The sequence below is a fragment of the Neolamprologus brichardi genome, chromosome 4 (genome assembly GCF_056152115.1).
Source record: "Neolamprologus brichardi isolate AB-2024 chromosome 4, ASM5615211v1, whole genome shotgun sequence".
Classification (NCBI taxonomy): Eukaryota; Metazoa; Chordata; class Actinopteri; order Cichliformes; family Cichlidae; genus Neolamprologus; species Neolamprologus brichardi.
The window spans coordinates 20,676,858-20,695,565 of record NC_142107.1 but is presented as its reverse complement, the minus strand read 5'-3'; the positions used below and the strand labels follow the sequence as shown (position 1 = coordinate 20,695,565).

At 40.3% G+C, this 18,708-nt stretch overlaps 2 protein-coding genes across 2 annotated transcripts; one reads left to right on the top strand and one right to left on the bottom strand.

Moving 5' to 3' along the window:
- The first annotated feature begins 3,575 nt into the window (after nt 1–3,575).
- Nucleotides 3,576–6,387, top strand: cldni (claudin i). Its single transcript, XM_006803044.3, has 3 exons — nt 3,576–3,703; nt 5,007–5,139; nt 5,341–6,387. Exons 1-3 carry the CDS (start codon nt 3,576–3,578, stop codon nt 5,842–5,844), a joined length of 765 nt encoding a protein of 254 aa, XP_006803107.2. The 3' UTR covers nt 5,845–6,387.
- Nucleotides 6,363–15,130, bottom strand: coro1a (coronin, actin binding protein, 1A). Its single transcript, XM_006803045.2, has 11 exons — nt 14,928–15,130; nt 13,614–13,817; nt 12,083–12,205; nt 11,865–11,994; nt 9,533–9,714; nt 9,028–9,147; nt 8,193–8,297; nt 7,954–8,099; nt 7,394–7,451; nt 7,082–7,297; nt 6,363–6,795 (listed from the first exon to the last, which is right to left on the bottom strand). Exons 2-11 carry the CDS (start codon nt 13,809–13,811, stop codon nt 6,703–6,705), a joined length of 1,371 nt encoding a protein of 456 aa, XP_006803108.1. The 5' UTR covers nt 13,812–13,817; nt 14,928–15,130; the 3' UTR covers nt 6,363–6,702.
- Between the last annotated feature and the right edge of the window lie 3,578 nt (nt 15,131–18,708).

The following is an 18,708-nucleotide window of genomic DNA, read 5'->3' as shown; positions in this document are numbered from 1 at the left end:
ATTCGCATCTGATTGGATACACACTGGGTCCGTCTTATTCTTAGGCACCGCCTACAGCACTTTACAATGGCATCAATGAAGATTTAAATTAAAGCTCAAAGCGCGCCACCCAGTGTGTCGACGTGGAACTGCACTTTAAACCCTAAAACCACACTTTGATCTTAGTTATGCATCTTAGTCAATTGAAGTTGAGGCTTTTAATACAAGCAAAAATCTGACACACACAAGTGTGTGTTTAATAAACTAAAGAAAACCATAAAAAAGTCTGTCAATGTGGTGAAATGCGCACGAATAATACAAAGGGCTTTTGTGCATCTTTTCATTAGTACTGTCAGTCATCTGTTACAGTCAGATGTAAGCCACTATGGAAAATAAACAGTCTGATACAAAAACAAAAGTCCAAAACCAACAACTGGCTTGACTTTGGTAAAAATCTATTTTTAACAAAGAAAAACCCAGAATTCTTTGACCCCTACAGTATTGATCCCTCAGTCAATCTGAGGGACATTCTGCTGACATAGTTTGGATAGAGACCCTTTAGAGCAAGAACTGGGCCACCAAAGGGTCCCTTTGCCACACAAAAGCAACAATGAGAAACAAATAGAAGTATTTCTAGATCTACACAAGTGGTTTGATCTATATACTTAACATACTTCTCTCTACTTACATTTTTACATGTGGTTTTGTGCATTTTCCGCTGTGAGCAGGGAATTGTGGTTGCACAATCAAATGACAGTAGACCCACTGAATGTGTAAAGCTAAAACATTGTGTTTATGATTCTGAGTTATATAAAATAAAACGTAATTGAATTAATCGCTAAAATAACAAGAAATAATTAGCAACGAGTGTCTTTCACTTGGCCTATGTGAATGTTTTTGGAATGTATCTCTTAATGTGCAGTGCACATAAAATTAGAAGTATTATTCCTTGTTCACTGTGTCTTTGCATCTGTGACATTAAAAGAGGTTTCATATCTTTCTCCTGATTCTGTTAACTTGTAGATGATCATTTTAAAATTTTTATCCTAACCAAACAAGACTTCCTTTTAAGGCCAACGACGTCAAGCTAGTTTCCTCTGGTCAGGTGGCAACCAGCTTGATGGTGCATCATCCTGTCATTAATAGTTGTGTGTCAGTAGGTTGTTTTTTCCAAAATGCATCACCTTTAAATTATGTGATTACCTGGTGATGTGGCTGTTGGACTGGGCTGCTTGCAGAATTTATCAGCATTTGGCAGGTGGGAGGTGTTATCTTCTCAGTCTGGTGGTCTGATTCAAAATGTGAGGATCTTATTTTATTGCTCTCCATCAGTCATTGTTCTGTCTGTCTTACAGCTTAGAGCATTGGTAAGGCATAAAAGAAGTCCAGAGGCTTTGAGGCTTATTTAATGAGGAAAATCAACACCAAAGACACAAAGACACTTGCTTTGAGAGAGCAAGAGGAGAACAACTGTAAATGTGACTTTCAAATAAAAATACAGCGGACATTTATGTTGTTAGTCTCCTACTTTGTCTCCTTTACACTAAAAACATTCTCAGACCTTCTCAGAATAATTACATGGTATCTTCACTTCATTAGGGAAGGCATGCTAAATTTGACTATTGTCACAATCATAAATCATTTTAAGATTTACAGGTTTTTGAAGTACATATGGGCTGAAATTTGCCACATTTTTCCATCATTTTGAGCCTTCATGATTTCATTAGCACTCCATGAAAGTTTCAGTGGAGTAAAACACACTTAAACTCCAATCAAACTAGGTTTACACCGACTCCAAGTGTCACAATATAAAACTAAAATGTTTTTCAAACACTGCTTTTAAGCAGAAATATTAATATACAGGTCTAAGGATCAGTGGATGCTCTCTCTGCTGTTTGTGGCTTCATTGCCTGTTCAGTTTGTGGCATTTTGTTTTACTTGCTTATGCTAAACTTTAAAAGGAATCATGTGATTGCTTATCCTCATCTTCTTATATATATTCATATATATATTATATTATATTAATATATATATATATTCATATTCAGATCATCCATTGATCCAGAGACCCTCTGTGATCCAGTTCCTTCTGTTTGTTCAAATTGCAGAGATTTTGACAACGATTCTCCATTTTATGCACAAACGTCAAATAAATGCAACTTTAACACATAATTTTCACACAGCAGGAATGATGACTAGAAGATGAGCCTGGCATCAAAATGTAGATAGAAGAAGACCTTGTTTTGCCACCTATCCCACATGGTGACATGGCCTCTGAAAGTTAGCCCCAAACACTTTTTTCCTCCATTGAATTATACAAAAACATATCAAGTATTCACTGCTTCTGTTCCTCTGAGTCATGCACATTAATGAATGCAGTTTTGCTATCGAAGCTATGATAAATCCCACGCTCAGAGCTGGTTATAGGAAAGAAATGCTGATCTTGATTTTAGATTAAGACACTCAGAGTGGGTTCAGGTTTTCACAATGTGTTTTTTAAGGCCCTGAAGATTTCACCTGAATATCTCCTCAAGTAAACAAGTTAGAAGGTCTGAAAAATGCAGGAAAAATCACACAAATTTAAAAAGCGCATAACATTGATGCAGATCAGGGGCCTGTGATTTGGAAAATATTTATATTTATAAGGTAAATATCGCGTGGACTCCCTAAATATGTCAAAATTATGGCACAAAAATGAAAAGAACAGAAAAACAACAAAGTGAAAACCTTCTTCAGAATAGCTCCATCACACAGACAGCTCTGAACTGGAGATAAGAGGGGAAACACAACAGTGGACAACAGCGAACATGTGAGCAGAAGATCCTTTTCCACAACTGGAGCACTGTGATGAAACTGGGTCAGGACAAGCCCCATGTTGGTATTCAAGGCATTTACTAATTAAAAAAGAACAAATAACATTTTTTTCTTGTTCTGTTTGGTTTGTTCTCGATTCTCATTGATATAAAGTTCACAGCTGATGTTCAGTTTCTGTGAAAATACAGTAAAATTCAGCTGTGTAGGCAAAAACAAACAACAATAGAGGCCACATTCCTTTTTATTTCTTCATGTCCTCATGATCCATGAAACCCAGCTCATGGTCTTACGTAAATTAAACCCATTCCATCTCGGTTTCCAAAGCTGATCTCCGTACACTCGTCATCAGAGTTTCAACAGAGGTAGGTGCGTAAGTGAGAGGAGGGGGGATGCAGGTAAGGAAAGGTGGGTGGTAACTGTGTAGACTGGGAATGCAGAGGGAAAAAAAGGAGTCATTCAGATGACTCACTTTTCTATTCTAGGCAATTTGTAATAGCAACAACCAAAATATTTTAATTAGCATCAGCATCACTGTTATGACTACAATCCCACAAACCTCTGTATGTGCTTTATGACTTCTGGTGCTGAGACATAATAATCTTTTTCCTAGTGGCTCTTTTTCCACTAATGCAAATTAGGTAAGCGATCCTTGTCTCCACAGCAGCTTTCAGTGAGTACAGAGCATGCTGCAGGGCATGTCCAGCCAGGTCTTGTGGTCCTTCCATCATCTATGTTCTCATGTTTGTGCTCAGCCCCGCCCACACCTTTGCATTTCTCCATATATGTCCCATGTTGTCTGTACAAGACTTGTACAACAGGAAACAGCATCTTTGAGACAACACGCAGACAGGAAAACAGAAGAAGAATCTCCACTGAAATCTCACCTAATTTTTTTCCATTTTCAAAAAAGGTAGGAATCTATTTATCCACTTTTTATTTAAAAAGACTGCCTGAGCTCTGAAAGGAGACTGAAATCTGAAAAGGCTCGAGGATGAAAGGGTTGGTTGAGGATTAATTTGATAATTACTCAAATAAAATTATAAGAATCATAATAAAATAAATAATCTTTCATAATGGACATAAGAGGGGAAATTAAAAGTGCAAATAAATAAACAGCTGTGAGAGTAAAAAAGAAGGCCCGCTTTTCTTTTTGTTTTCTGTTTCTAAAGATTTCACGAGTCCCACCTGCGGTCACAATAAAACTCAGAAATCAGTCTGAATGAGGATTAACTCAAATCAGATTTATTTTCAGGGTTTAATCTGCTCTGAAAGTTAGTTACACTTAAACACGGGGTGTTTTTGCTCAGTGCAGCCCCCTCCTGTTAATCCTGTACACACCTGATTGGACTTCGAGATCTTTTTTCGTTATTTCACCTAATTTTATGTTGTTGGATGCTAGATTTAATGATGATCATCAATACGATACATTTTGGGTAACGGAAAAAGGTTTAAAGAATGCGAGAAAAACTGCCCCTACTTGTTTTATCTGATGGTAATGATTGTAACACCCCCTTGATTTGAAGTGGATTAAAAAAATTCTTCCAATTTGTGCTCAAATATGTAACTTTAAATGTTACACTTTTCATGAAAACAAGGGTTTTTTGTTCCAGCATTTATGACTCAAACTTTACCTTCTTACCTTCTTTTGTATGACGGTGACTCATATAATGGCCTTCAAACAATTAGGTAAAGCAGAGATTTTCAGAGTATGAAGAGCTCCGCCCAGATGTGGCAGCTCAGCGTCTCCTGGGTGGAGATTCAGCGCTCCTGGACCAGTCAGGACATGAATTTGTTTTGAAAACATTGCCCCAAAGCCATGTTTTCTGTGAGGGCCTGTCAGAGTATTGTTCACCTACATGATTCCTCACCTACACGACCACAAAGGAAGGACCCACCCGACAGTAAGGCTAAAGCACCACATGTAATATTTTGAATCAGCGATGGAGACTTAAAACAACTCCACAGCTAAACCAACAGAACGAGTGCTGCAAATCAGAAGTGGTGAATTAAATTTTTTTAAAAAATATATATTTATCATAGCATATTAATAAAACAGACACAGCAAAAATATTGGAGAAACATTCAGCGGATGTTAGAAAATGAGCTTTTTAAAGCCGAAGACAGAAGGAGAACATCATTAAATAGACTGTAAAGTAACAATGAAAAGCTTTTAGTGATGCTCCTGTGCCTTTACACCATTTTGCCTTTTATAGAATGGGATCTGCTGCGGTTCAGATGGCATGTGTGGCCCTCGGGGTCGTGGGCCTGATTGGGATTGTTGTATGCTGTGCCGTCCCGCTCTGGAGAGTGTCGGCCTTCACGGGATCCAACATTGTGACAGCAGAGGTAATTAAACATAAGCAATATTGGATTGTTTCTGTTTATTGAGCTTATTTTACTTGACGTTGAGTAAGTGAATGTTTACAGTTCAACTGTTCATAAATGTTCTACGTGTATGAGATTTAATTATGTAGCTTAGCTCAGTTTGCCTCATGTCATGAAATGATGTCTATAATTGTATATTTCTTCCTCTCTGCATGTGAGTAGAGAAGTCAGGAGGGCCTGTGGACCACCTGTGTGGTGCAGAGTACTGGCCAGCAGCAGTGCAAGAACTTCGAATCCCTGCTAGATTTGGGCGCAGACCGGCAGGCCGCCAGAGCCCTGACCATCATCAGCGGCATGCTCTGCTGCCTCAGCCTGCTCGTTCTTTTCTGCGGGTCCGACTTTACCACCTGTGTGGAAAACGAAGACGTCAAGCCCAAGATCAGCCTGATGGCCGGGGTGGGCATGCTGCTGGCCGGCATCCTGGTGATCATCCCTGTCAGCTGGTTTGCACACAATACCGTGAGGGACTTCTACAGCCCCCTGTTGAGTTCTTCCCCAAGGATGGAGCTGGGAGCATGCATCTTCGTAGGCTGGGCTGCAGGTGTGCTGCTCGTCATAGCTGGAGGTCTGCTCTGTTGCTTCAGCAGGCCCAAGCAAGGCAACTCAGGAGGAAACGCCAAGTATTACAGCAACAGCACCACAACCCCAAACAAAAACTACGTGTAGTGGTGTTTTAAAAGGAACTGGTGTTTGACAGAAAGGAGGGAATGGTGATCTAGTTGGACTGGAAGTGATAAAATAGACAACACCGGTTGAATGTTTTTGGGGGGAAAACCCCCAAAAAATGTAAATATTAAATTCTCACTGCAGTTTGTACTTTCACATTCATAGAGCTGCTGGTGATGTAAAGCTATGAAAGTAAATTAAATTTGCAAGATTTTTGTAAAGTTTAAAGTTTTGGCTTCAGTTATAGCATAAAATATATTTAATTTGTTGAGCAATTAAATAATCAAAGGCCTTTTAGATGGTTCATATTTTACAGTTTGAATGTTTAATCAATGCTCTGCTTATTGATATTTTTATTATCTCTTCTTTAAAAGTCTAACCAAATGCACCTCAGTGAACCTCAGGAAACATCTGGTGCCCGTGTTTCTCTCTTGATATGTTCTCAAAGGTCCGCAGTATAATTTATAATCATGAGATGTTTGTTTGTACTCGTTTTATTTTGTTTCACATTTGGTGAGTATAAATGATTAAAATTGGGTCAAAATAAAGTGCGCGTATGCATTTCATGTGTGTTTCCTTCAAAAGAAAGAAAAAAAAAGGGGTCAAAATGTACTTTGAAAATACAGAAAATTTTATTTCAAACTAAAAGCATATATTATGGTTCTTGTTTTCTCAAATTGATCACACAAACCAAATAGACAAATTCAAGCTTTACGCTAAAAAATAGTTTCATGACGTCTACCATCTTAATCTCTCCCTTTGTCTCACTGTAATCGAAAGTTAACAAAAGTTTTCTCGCTGTAGTTTTTGCTCCGCTCTTCCCCGTGTGATTTCTGCTCTTTGTCGCTTTCTTGCTGCTTAATGCTTGCTCTCCAGCTCTTTCACACGCGTGGTCAGCTCCTCTAGCGCTTCTTTCAAGTCCTTCACCTCCTTCCTCAAAGACTGAACCTCCTGAGGGACAGAGACACACTTGTGATTGGGTGGAGTCCAATGATGGAGTGGCTCATGTTTAGCTGATGGTCTAAGGTTCGGTTGAAGCCAATAATGTAATTATTGACAGATTCCTCCCACGCAAAAAAGTCAAAAATTAAATTCGCAACTGAGACACCGAAAGCAAAGTTTAAAGACTCATAAATCAGTTATGATATAAATTAAGGAAAATCTAATTCCTAAAACTCATTCACTTATTATCTGCAGCTAAAACAGAAGCAAAACATTGTGGATCTAAAAGACTCACCCCGCTGCTGTCATGCTGATTCCCCGCAGAAGCAGTGGTGGTCTTCAGGAGACTCTTGTGAACTTTGAACTCCTTAGCTTTAGTCGTAGCTACAAACCCGTCCTTCAGGGATATCAGATTAGGCGGGGCATCTTTTCCCTCAAACCACTCATCAGCTTCGGCCGAGGGCTCGGGCCCGACGGTGTCTGGGTACAGATCTTCCTGGAACAGGTCCGACTGCACAGGCAGAGACAAAAAAAGAGTCGGAGTTCAAATTCCGCACAGATTTCCTTGAACCGTGAACCTAAAACCTAGGATTTGCTAAAACCTTACCTTGCGTGGCACGGTCATGACTATAGGCTCACACTTCCTCTCGTGCAGCTTGTAGAATCTGAAATTAAAATTCGTATTTTAGGTCGTTGTGTCAGATTAGGCTGAAATAATACGCTTCAATTTGGAGGAAGAAGAAAGATTTTGCCCTCAAAATGTTAAAGAGCTGAACAGTAAGCTAGGAGCTCATCTAACAGTGCTTTTAGCATCAAGTTGATGTTGCGGGTGCCATCCCATTCTGCATTAAGACAATGAGAAAGCAGAAAAGATGGATGCAGACACTGTGAGGTCATCACTTGCTTTGGAAAGTGTTACGAGTGCTTAAGCTTTCGCCATCTTGGTGTTTTGAAAGCAGATGTGAGGCATGGATTCACTGACTGAAACCACATGGTCACTGAATAATGATCCAGCACAGCCTGGATAATCCTGTGAGGCCTATAATGATCTCATAATCTTCATGTTTTCTTCACTATGACCCCAAACTAGTGGCTGAGCCCATAAAGTCTTCACAAAGAGGTCACCTTGCTGCCTGCATAGCTAAAACCACTGAGATATGCCATTACCTGGCGATTTCACATTTGTTGACCTCCAGGCCCCTCTTGGGCATGTACCCCATCCCCTTCTGGCTCTCCTTGCTGCTGTACATGGACAGGTAGTGGACATAAGGAGCTTCATCTGTCACCTCGAAGTAACGGATGCTGCTGTCTCCCTGTGAAGATGACAGGATCAACAAGAGGGCTGACTGAGTCTGCGTGGGTGGTAGTGATGCAGAAAGGCTGTTGTTTCATCATCTAAATCGAACCTTGCCACAGAGGTAGACGACGCCAGTGTCTGGGTCAAAGAACGGCAGGAGGACGCCACTGCTGGTGTCCAGCTCCTGCAGGGTCAGTGCCTCTCCGAAGTTTTTCTGTTAAAAGAGAATCAGATCGAGAAATATTTAGCAATTAATCACATGTACTCTAGCATCACATGTACCCAGCAGGCTGCAGGTAAGCTGAGGATTTAATGGAGGCTAATATTTCAGCACAAACACTTAATACTGTAATCTGGCTGTTGTGAAACGGTGGTGTTGTAAATGCGAAGAGATGCTCCCTAAAGGCAAACAGCTAAAGTTTGGAATCCACCATAAAGGTTCAGCTGTAAAGATTTTCGCACTATAAAAGGGTTTTTACTTATTGTGTAACAGGTCAAAATGATTCACGAGTACAATTCAGCACAGCAGGCTGCTCTTACAATCATGTGCTGAAGGAGGAAAGCTGACGCTGGAGGCGTTTTGTGCTCTGCAACTCAGCTTTTTGAGTAAAAGAAAAGAGTCTCAATATTAAAGTTGGGGCACATGTCATCTTACCAAATCTGTTTGAGGATAAGCCCAGAGTCTTATCTGAGAGAAAGGTTACAACTCTTTTATTTGTCTTTATTTCAGGTGGGAAAGTGTGACTAAACTGGACCCCACTCTGAATTTAGGAATACAAGTCCCAAAGACGTGCTACATTTTATTTTTTTTAAATTTTCAAACATTAACGAATACACATGTCATGTCCCAGAGATCTCAAACCACGTGCTCAGAGGAATTTAAGACATGACTAAGGATTATGAATCATAAAGTTCAGTAAGCAAGATGCTTTGTTGACACTCACCGGATCCCACAGCGCCACCTGCCTCTCACTCATGCGACTGAAGCCGGTACTGAGGATCTTCCCGTCGGACACAAACACCGCCCTGACAGGCCTGGAGCCCTCATGAGGCTTCTCCTTCTCCTGCAGGCGAGAGGTGGCGCAGAGTAGCAAAGTGGAAGAAAATTGCAAATTATATGGAGAAAGAAAAACTTTTCAAAATAAAAGTGCAATATTAAATAATTTTTTTATTTCTCTTTTTCCATCATCATTATCAACAAATCAACTGAAAAACTCTATATTTGGTGGTTTCCTGGTTTAGTCATACAGCAAAAGACCAAAACCAAACAATAAATCTTTTTTTATGAGCATTTAAGAGAATCAGTAATGATAACAATAACTAATGCAGCTCTGCTAAGTGTGGCCAGTGTTACTCAAGATCTTTGTGAGGAAACGTGACTTCCTCTGTGACACTGAAGTGATGCTGGTGACAGAGCGAGATAGCGAAGGCCCATCAGAGGAAACCTACATAGAGGACGGTGCCCTTGCGCGGGTCCAGCACCCTCAGGGTCTTGTCCTTGCAGGAGGTGAGAATCCTGGAGCCGTCACTGTTCCAGCAGGCGCTGTAGATGAGGTCAGTGTGCACGCTGTCGATCCTCACCACCGCGTCGCCACGAGCCACGTTCCACAGGATCACCACGTTATCACAGCCTTCATGGACACAATGGTGACATCAATGAAACAAAAAAAAAGCTTAAAGAGTCTCATTAAAGGCTCATGAATTAAATTTAAGCGATTGATGCAGAGTTTCTCTTTTCTTTTTTAAAAAACAGGCATCATGTGCAATTCAGCCTGATTTCGATTTTCACTTTTAAACAGTCAAGAGCTTCAAAGTTTCACGTTTGCAGTGAAGAGGAACATGCAGAAAACAGAAGTTCACAAATGAAGTGGACACGCTGTTTTACACCAAATAAAGCCTCTGGATTACACTATGATACCAGAGACACGTCTAAGCCTCGCGTGGTCAAACATTTGCATGTGCATTTGTGAAATGTTTGATTGCAAAAACTGTTTCTGATGATCTACTTCTCATATAAAGTTTTTCTTCAAATGAACTGACCCATTGTTGCAGCAGTGACACACATTGATTCAACTTTCTTTTCTTTCAAACAGACACATGGAAGAAACAAAGAATGGCAAATACTGCGAATGTGTAAGTCACTGTACTGTTTCATCTATAGTTGGTGGTTAAAGTGTTCTTTAAATGTTAATATCTGTTAGTGAAAGAGGAGAACTTGCTTTTGTAAGAGCTAACAGGCAAAAATTGTCTAAATAAATGTATTTTTGTTCATAAAGTTTCTATTGTTAACTCTTTTTGCATAGAAATAGTTATATATTTTCAAATATCTAACACTGATAAGGGGAACAGTACCTAAGGGGAACTTAATTAGCCAGCTATGTAATAGATACACCAGCTTGGTTACCAGAAGGTAAAAAAGCTGGAGCAACAATAAATAAGTGATTTGAACTATATTAGCAACAGTGGAAACACTGGAGCAAAATTAATTGACTTTTCTGTTCTGATTAGGTGCCCACTATGACCACAAATCATTTCCTCTGAAGCAATGTTACAGTTTGAATGTTTAATGTTTTTAATGTTTAGTTAACTAAAATAATAATTACAAATTTTAAAAAATAAAACTAAATGAAACTATTTTGAGAATTTTGAAAAGTTACAAAAATAAGGCTTAAAAAACTAGCAAATATTCTTTTATTACCTTTTAGTTTGGTAAAAATAAATAAATAAATAATAATAATAATATATATTGAGACTTTGGATGTCTTTAGATGGTGAGTCAACTGCATTAAAAGTTTTGTGTTTTCACTGTAAAACCTAAATCTTTTCCTAAATCTTGCCTTTGACATATGTCGCCCATACAGTAATAACTTAAAAGACTCAAACTATCACAAAAACTGATGAAAGGTCAACTAAAACTAACTAAAACTAGAGATTTTTAAACAACAAAACTTGAACTGAAACATTAAAAATCTGCTCTGGAAATTTACTGAAACTAAACTGAATTAAAAACAAAAAAGTCAAAATGAAATCAAATAGAAACTAAAATGCAAAAACTATAGTTGGACCTATGATACGTGCTTACTTAGCATATTTATTAGACCACCACACAATTTTAAAGTGAAATATGCTGGAAATGTTATTGCAGCTTAAATTACAGATTGTGAAAATATTTCAAGAATATTCTGAATGATGTGCACTGTGCACCTCTTGTGCTGCACCCTGCTGGGCAAAATAAGACCTTAAGTTTGTAACGATGGCATGAGATTACTTCTAAAGACACCTGAATGATTCAGCAGGAGTCGAAACTTTTAAAGAAATTCCCAAGTCTAAACTTATTTTCAGACTTAACACCTGTTAAAATGAAGTCACTGGGTTCTTTTTAAGGATAAGATTTAGAACCACACGCTGCCAATCCCAGCCGTCTCTAGGACAAGGATCTATATTCTCCTTCTTCCTGTGCTTTTTCTTTATTTTTTGTGATTCGTTTTTAATCTGGAACGCTGAGTCTGTAATTAAGATGAAAGATTAATAAAGTGTGACTTCAGCGTCTGACAGACTGAAGGTTCAGAGAGTTCGTGTAAAACCGTGAGCGGAAACGTCATGGTGCTGCTGATCAGAGTTCAGAGCGCGGAGCGAAGGAGGGTGGAGGCTCGAGAACTTCCTGTTAAGCAGAGGTGTGAGTCTCATTCAACAAAACATCTGCGATATGTTACGATCATCCCTGTCTGCTTCCTCATTACACATGATACGCTTCTGTGTTTTTAGGATCAGCGAATAATACCTGCACTCATTAGCACATTATGGGCAGTGGGGTGCCAGCTCAGGATGCCAACACGTTTGGAGTGACCTTCCAGCTTGACAACGGGATCCGTGAGCGGTGAGGTGAGCCCGCCTTCTGGGATCTCCCAAATCTATTCACCAACAAAGACTTTTAAACATCTCGTTTTTGAAATCACAAACAGCATTAGGGATATTCCGCGTCAGACTTTATTGCCTTACCATGACACTGCAGTCCTCAGAGCCACTGGCAATGATGTTGTCGTTATGAGGACAGAACTCGATGTCCAGGACCGGACCCGTGTGGCCACATACAGTGGGGTAGGACATGTCGATACGTCCTGTCTGCAGAGGCAAGCATCGGGATAGGAGGACATTGACTATGACTCGTGCACGCAGTGCAGAAAACACTGCAGCTACAAAACGTAAAGAACAAAAAGCTAATGCAAGAAAAAAAATGAGGAGATGAGGAGAAGTTTATCAGCTGACACCAATTACACAGCTTTGCCTTCAATTAGTGCTCATTTCTAGTAAGTGGGTTAAAAATTAGATCAGGGCCAAGAAGAGGAAACCCAGTCATGAGAAAAATGACAATTACACATCATTTTTATTTTTATATCTTGCATTATAAGTCACATTTAGCTCCATGTAGTTGCATTCATTCTGGTAAAACCTTAAAAAACCCCACTGGGCCCTGAAGCAGGATGACACAAGCATGCCAGCATCACGCTCAAAACAGGATGAGTTTTTTTCCACTACAGCGCAGCTCTGCAATTTTATGCCCACTGGTCCCTGCACTTATTTCTGTCCTTTGAGAATCCCATGCTAGATGCGAGATAAGACCATGAATAATGTGATTTCTGCAGGCTTCACCAAGGTAAATTTAAGATTGTGATATTAAAAAGGCGATTGTAAACAAAGTGGGACAATATAATTGTCAGGTAAAATAAGGCCAGGACATTTAGATTCTGGTCACTTTCTCTGTCATTTCTAATGATATAATTAGTTACATGAGATGGTAATTACCTAGTTTATGCTAAGAGGCAGTGATCTCTCTACAGTTAACTGCAGCAGCAAGAAGCAGCGACATTATTCGGTGATTTTGTCTGATAAACCTGAGCAAAACTCCACAAAAAAAGATTCGACATCTTCCTGAAGTACAGTCTTCATACCACAATCACATAAAAAACACCTAACCTCACTGTAAGCATTTTCAGTGCCTGCACAGAACGAACTTCCCAAGCCCGAGGGAACACAAAGGTGATCAGGACAGTCATTTCACTGAGTTCACAGCCTCTGACAAATTCAGCAGGCCATTAACTCGGCCACAAGGTTTGCAATTTTGCACTTTTTCGGGCACATAAAATGCAATAAAAGAGCTGCAAGGCCTAACCTAACGCCCTCTATAAGTGACTGCACAATAACTGGGTTGAGGCCACATCCTGTCCTCCTACACTGAGCTGACAACAAACTCCTAATATGGTGATAACTTCTCAACAGCAGAGCAAGTGACGTGTAGACAGACTCAAAGACAGCATCAAACTTCCTTATTTAGCTGAACGTGTGATGGTGACTGGCAGCATTCAAATTTTAAAGTGCAAGAATGCTGCTAAAACAACATTTAATCCCTAACTTTCATCTGTAATAGTTAACACACCTAAACATAGTATTAAGAGAAGTATATAAAACGGTATAGAGCCAAACGGGGGGTTTATTTGTGTTCTTTTGTTTCCTGGTGATTCCTGTGACCCACCTTGCTCAGCGGAAGCACCATGAAGGCTCCCCCACCGCTGGCGTCTACAATCATGGCCACAAACTTGGGGTTAACGGTGCAGAAATTGCTGTCCCAGGTCATCTGGGAGATTCGGATGTCATCGTAGCATTGGTCGGCTTTCACAGCCTGGCCAAAGACGTGACGGAACTTGCTGGTCCTCACAACCTTTCTGGACATGGTGAACTGAGAAAGAATGAAAAGAAAAGGGTGGAAAGAGGAGAAAATTAATGTGCAAGAAGTGCAAGAAGTCTGTAGCAGAGTTGAGAGAGATTTATTTTATGGGTCATCATAAATCATATTGTTTGTTGGTGCTTTTTGATTTCATGCGGAAATAATCTGACAGACACAAAGCTGATGAAACCGTTGAAAGACTCAACAGAGGAAAGCTAAAAAAGGAAGAAGCAAAAGCTTTCACAACTGCTTCCTCTGTGACTGGTACTCTGGCACTCTGTCTCCTTCTCTTTTTAATATGTGTGAAACGCATACATATTAAAAAGCGAGCAAATGTACAAAAAAAAACAGCAGAAAGGAAACAAAAAGTAGGCCTTTTATCATCTAAAGCACATGCAGTGTCCTTAAAAAAGGTACAGAAGCTGCCCGAGCGGCAGTTACACCACATCCTACAAAGAGAGTAACAAAACCACAAACCTTTCTTTTCCTCAGTTCATACAGTCATGCTGTTACTTAATTCCCCGCATGTAGGCATGCTTTAAATGACATATTTGGCGAAGTAAGCTGAAACATATCCGGTAAATGCAAGCGTCTGCGTGCGCAATGAGATCAGAACTTCAATCCAAAGCAGCTGCAAACTATACGAACTTTGCATCACGCAGAAACAGGTGAAAAGCACTAAATAAGTCTTTCTTTACCTCCATTTGTAGAGTTTACTTCCTGAAATCTGCAGCCGCGCCTAAGCTCAGATTCGGTAGCGTATGACAGTTTTGCTGCATGTGCATCACAAGACCTCTCGGGCTTCTCTGCAGCTAATTTAATAATCCTTTACAGAGTGAGCCATAATTTTATCAGGACTCTAAATGCATGTCAGTAATCTGTCTCGACCACTATCTCTCTGTGTTGTGATGGAAAACATTGACCAGCACAAAGTAGGAAACAATTCACTGCCTTGAAATAGGAGAAACTCAGGCCATGTGGAAGATGAGAAACCAAAATGTGTCACTGAAATTAGTGACATACGGTTAGCTTCAGCTATTTCCTTCTTTAACCAATGCGCCGATTACAGGTAAGATGATATCTTCAAGAGGTTGAGATTGCAGAGAGATGATGCGGGCCTACCTGGGAGTCGTGTGGGGGGTGATTCAGCTCAAGGAGTTTTGGCAGTGCACCAAACGCCCTGCCACCAGAATGAGAACACAAGAGGAGACTGTAGGTTAAAGTACATGACAAATGACAGGGAGGAAGTGAGAGTTTCAAACGAAGGTGGAAGTAGGAGGTGTCGGTTGTGACATGTGCCGTCTGCAACAAGCTGCAGAAACCAAAGTGAAACACAGGGCACTGTATGAGATCTTTTGTAGGATTGAATCATGATAAAAGCGTCTAGCGGTGCAATGCAGAGTTCAATCCACACTTACCAACAACGGCAAACAGATGCAGGCCACTGCTGCTTAGAAGTCACCTGGTTATCAAAAGCACTTCACGTCCAACAACCAGTGTTGGTCAAGTTACTTGAAAAAAGTAATCAGTAATTAATTACTGATTACTTCCCCAAAAAAGTAATCCCGTTACTTTACTGATTACTTATTTTCAAAAGTAATTAATTACTTAGTTACTTAGTTACTTAGTTACTTTTTAAAAACATGATTTACAACCTGAATAGGCGATAAAGTGATAGATCTTTCAGCCCAATTCTACTTTTTCTACATAATCCATCATACAAAATGTAATCGAATGGAAAAGTCTCTTTTTAAAACTTGTTTTGTTAGTTTTAATCTTTTAACTTTATGCATGAAGCAAAATTTTAATTATATGCACCATTCTCTGACTGGAAGGAATTAGTTTAACATTTAAACCTATTTTCTGCACATTCCAGCACATCATATATATATATATATATATATATATATATATATATATGTGTGTGTTTACACTCACTCTTTCAGATGCAAGTAAAACACAGCAGAAAATAAATAAAGTCAAAGACTAGCGGTCCTTTTGCTCTATTTTCACCTGTAAAGCAGGAGTAGGGTAGGCGGAGGGTTATCCTGGTGCAGGTGTGCAGCGGTCAGTGGAAGGATACGGCAGTTTCTCTGTGAGTTTCCCATTACGTCGTAGCTACTCGGTGCTTGCTTGGAAGTTTAGGGGTTTTTTCGCTGTAAAAAGAAGTTTTCTTCCCACGCACAACGGACACTAATGTTTTTGTCACTTTTTACGGAATCAAACTCAAAATAAGGTCAGTACTTCCACGCTTTAAACGCTGCACGCTCATACATACCGCACTCGATATATGATCCATTGTTGATCTGCACACAGCTGTTGTCACACACGTCGCACTCGCTTACGTCACTGTCATGAGACATTCTCGCAAGAAAATCACGGTTTTAGTAACGCAGTAACGCAGCGTTCCTACGGGAAAGTAACGGTAATCTAATTACCGTTTTTGCAATAGTAATCCCTTACTTTACTCGTTACTTGAAAAAAGTAATCAGATTACAGTAACGCATTACAAGTAACGCGTTACTGCCCATCTCTGCCAACAACACAGATAAATGCAGTATGTCTGAAGAGCTCACAGAGTTCAAGTTAGTGTGAAAAAGACTCAGTATTTTCTTCAGTGACTGATGTCAGTGCATGTCTGTTCTTTTTGACTCATGATTTCTGCAGATATTAGAGTTAAATATTCTATAAGAGGCTTCTCGTCTGCAGCTATTCTTTTATTAGATTTATATAAAGCATCCGACAAATCATAAGACAGACAAAGAATCTTAAATTTATATGTGTGGGGGAAAGAGCAACGATGAAAAAAACAGTTTTTAAGGCCTAATTTTCAGTTTTTAAGCAGTTTTTAAGCCCAATTGGGGACACCTGCAGTTTGTACATGCTGATGATTTCAAATGAAATGAAAGTTATTTAGATGATGTTTCAAATAACCTGTCAGAGTCTGAAGACTTCCATGTGTTTCAGCTTCAGAGACTGGCTTCTTAAAGGACCCTGAACTTCACGTAACCCCTAATCTAACCCACTTTATTTACATATCACATTTACAGCAACCTGTTCTCACACCAAACCTAATTAGACTTAAACTGGCAATCAGCTGTTTTTGCACATGATGTCACTTTATTAGTCATGATTACTCAGCCTGTGGAAAGGCTTACACTTACATAATGGGAAATCAGGGATGCTGTAATTTAATAGTTCAACCATTGCAAGAGGTTAGCAAAGAAAGTAGACAGGAGTGCTTGGAGGTGTACTTGAAACTGAGGGGTGGCAAAGAAAAAGGCTTGGTGAGTTGTATCTGAGGCTGGACACTCAGCAAGGAGAAAATGACTTGTATTGATTGGCTAGGCAGAGAGATCGAGCTGGAAAAGATGTGCAGGGTGATTAAGGAAAGCTTATGAGTGAAGAGAGAGTTGAGAAGGTGGAAGGAGTATTTTGAGGAGCTGAGTGAAGAAAATGGGAGAGAGGAGGACAGTTAGTGAATCGGGAAGTGCAGGAGATTAGAAAAGAGGAAGTCAGGGCAGCCATGAAGAAGCTGAAGAGTGGAAAGGTGGTTGGTAAAGATGGAGATGTGGAGATGTCTGGGTGAGAGGGAAGTAAATGGTAAATGGCCTGTATTTGTATAGCGCTTTACTAGTCCCTAAGGACCCCTAAGCGCTTTACACATTCAGTCATCCAGCCATTCACACACACATTCACACACTGGTGATGGCAGCTACATGTAGCCACAGCCACCCTGGGGCGCACTGACAGAGGCGAGGCTGCCGGACACTGGCGCCACCGGGCCCTCTGACCACCACCAGTAGGCAACGGGTGAAGCGTCTTGCCCAAGGACACAACGACCGAGACTGTCCAAGCCAGGGCTCGAACAGGCAACCTTCCGGTTACAAGGCGAACTCCCAACTCCCACCATCGGAAGTGGACTTGATAGATTGGCAGATTGTTTACCAAAGCCTTGGAGAGTGAGAGGATGTCTGAGGAAGGGAGGGAAAGTGTACTGGTCCTAAAGGGCACTATAGTGAGTTCTTTTGCTTTGAAGAGAGTTGATGGAGAAGTACGGAGAAGGTCAAAAGGAGTGTCAGTGCATCTTTGTGGCATATGTTGAGGTGTTAAGACGAGAACTGTGTTGCTGAATGAGGGAGTCACAAAGACAGCGAAGTATGTGTGGCGCAGGACAGAATTCAAAGTTTGAGTAGGACTGCTCTGAACCCCTTCTTCTTTGCAGTGGTGATGGACAGGCTACCAGATGAGGTATCCATGATTTATGATGTTTTTAGAGCACATTCTGATCTGTAGCAAAAGTAGGGAGCGGTCACAAAGGGAGCCTGGAGAGGTGGAGGTATGCTCTGGAGTGAAGAGCAATGAAAGACAGTAGAGGCGAGGTAGAATATCTGTGCAGAGAAAGAGACAGGTGCAAAAGGGGAAGATGCATAGGCAAGGCTGAGATGGTTCGGACATGCGCAGAGGAGGTTAGTGGATGGTGAACATGGATCTGCCAAACTGGAGTAAAAGAGGAAGAGAAGATTCATAGATCTTGTGAAGGAGGACGCACAGAGGGTTGGTGTGACCAAGGTGATTGTTAGAGACAAGGTGAGATGGAGGCACATGATCCCCTGTGGCGACTGCTAAAAGGAGCAGCCAAAGGAGAATCATCTGAATGCATGGGCCTCTAGGTGTGCTCTTTTAAACCTCTTTTAAATCCTTCAACTGTAAGGAAGTGCAATACTCAAACAGCAGGGAGAACCTTTCAACTCCTAAAATTCTAAACTTTTATTCTATAAGTTTTATTATAAAAGCAAACTCAGTCTAATCCTTGAGTAGCAGAGCTAAAGCGCTTCCTGTTTTTTGTTGTTTTGACACAAAAAACCCTTATGCACACATGTTTTTACACTTGTCCTCACAC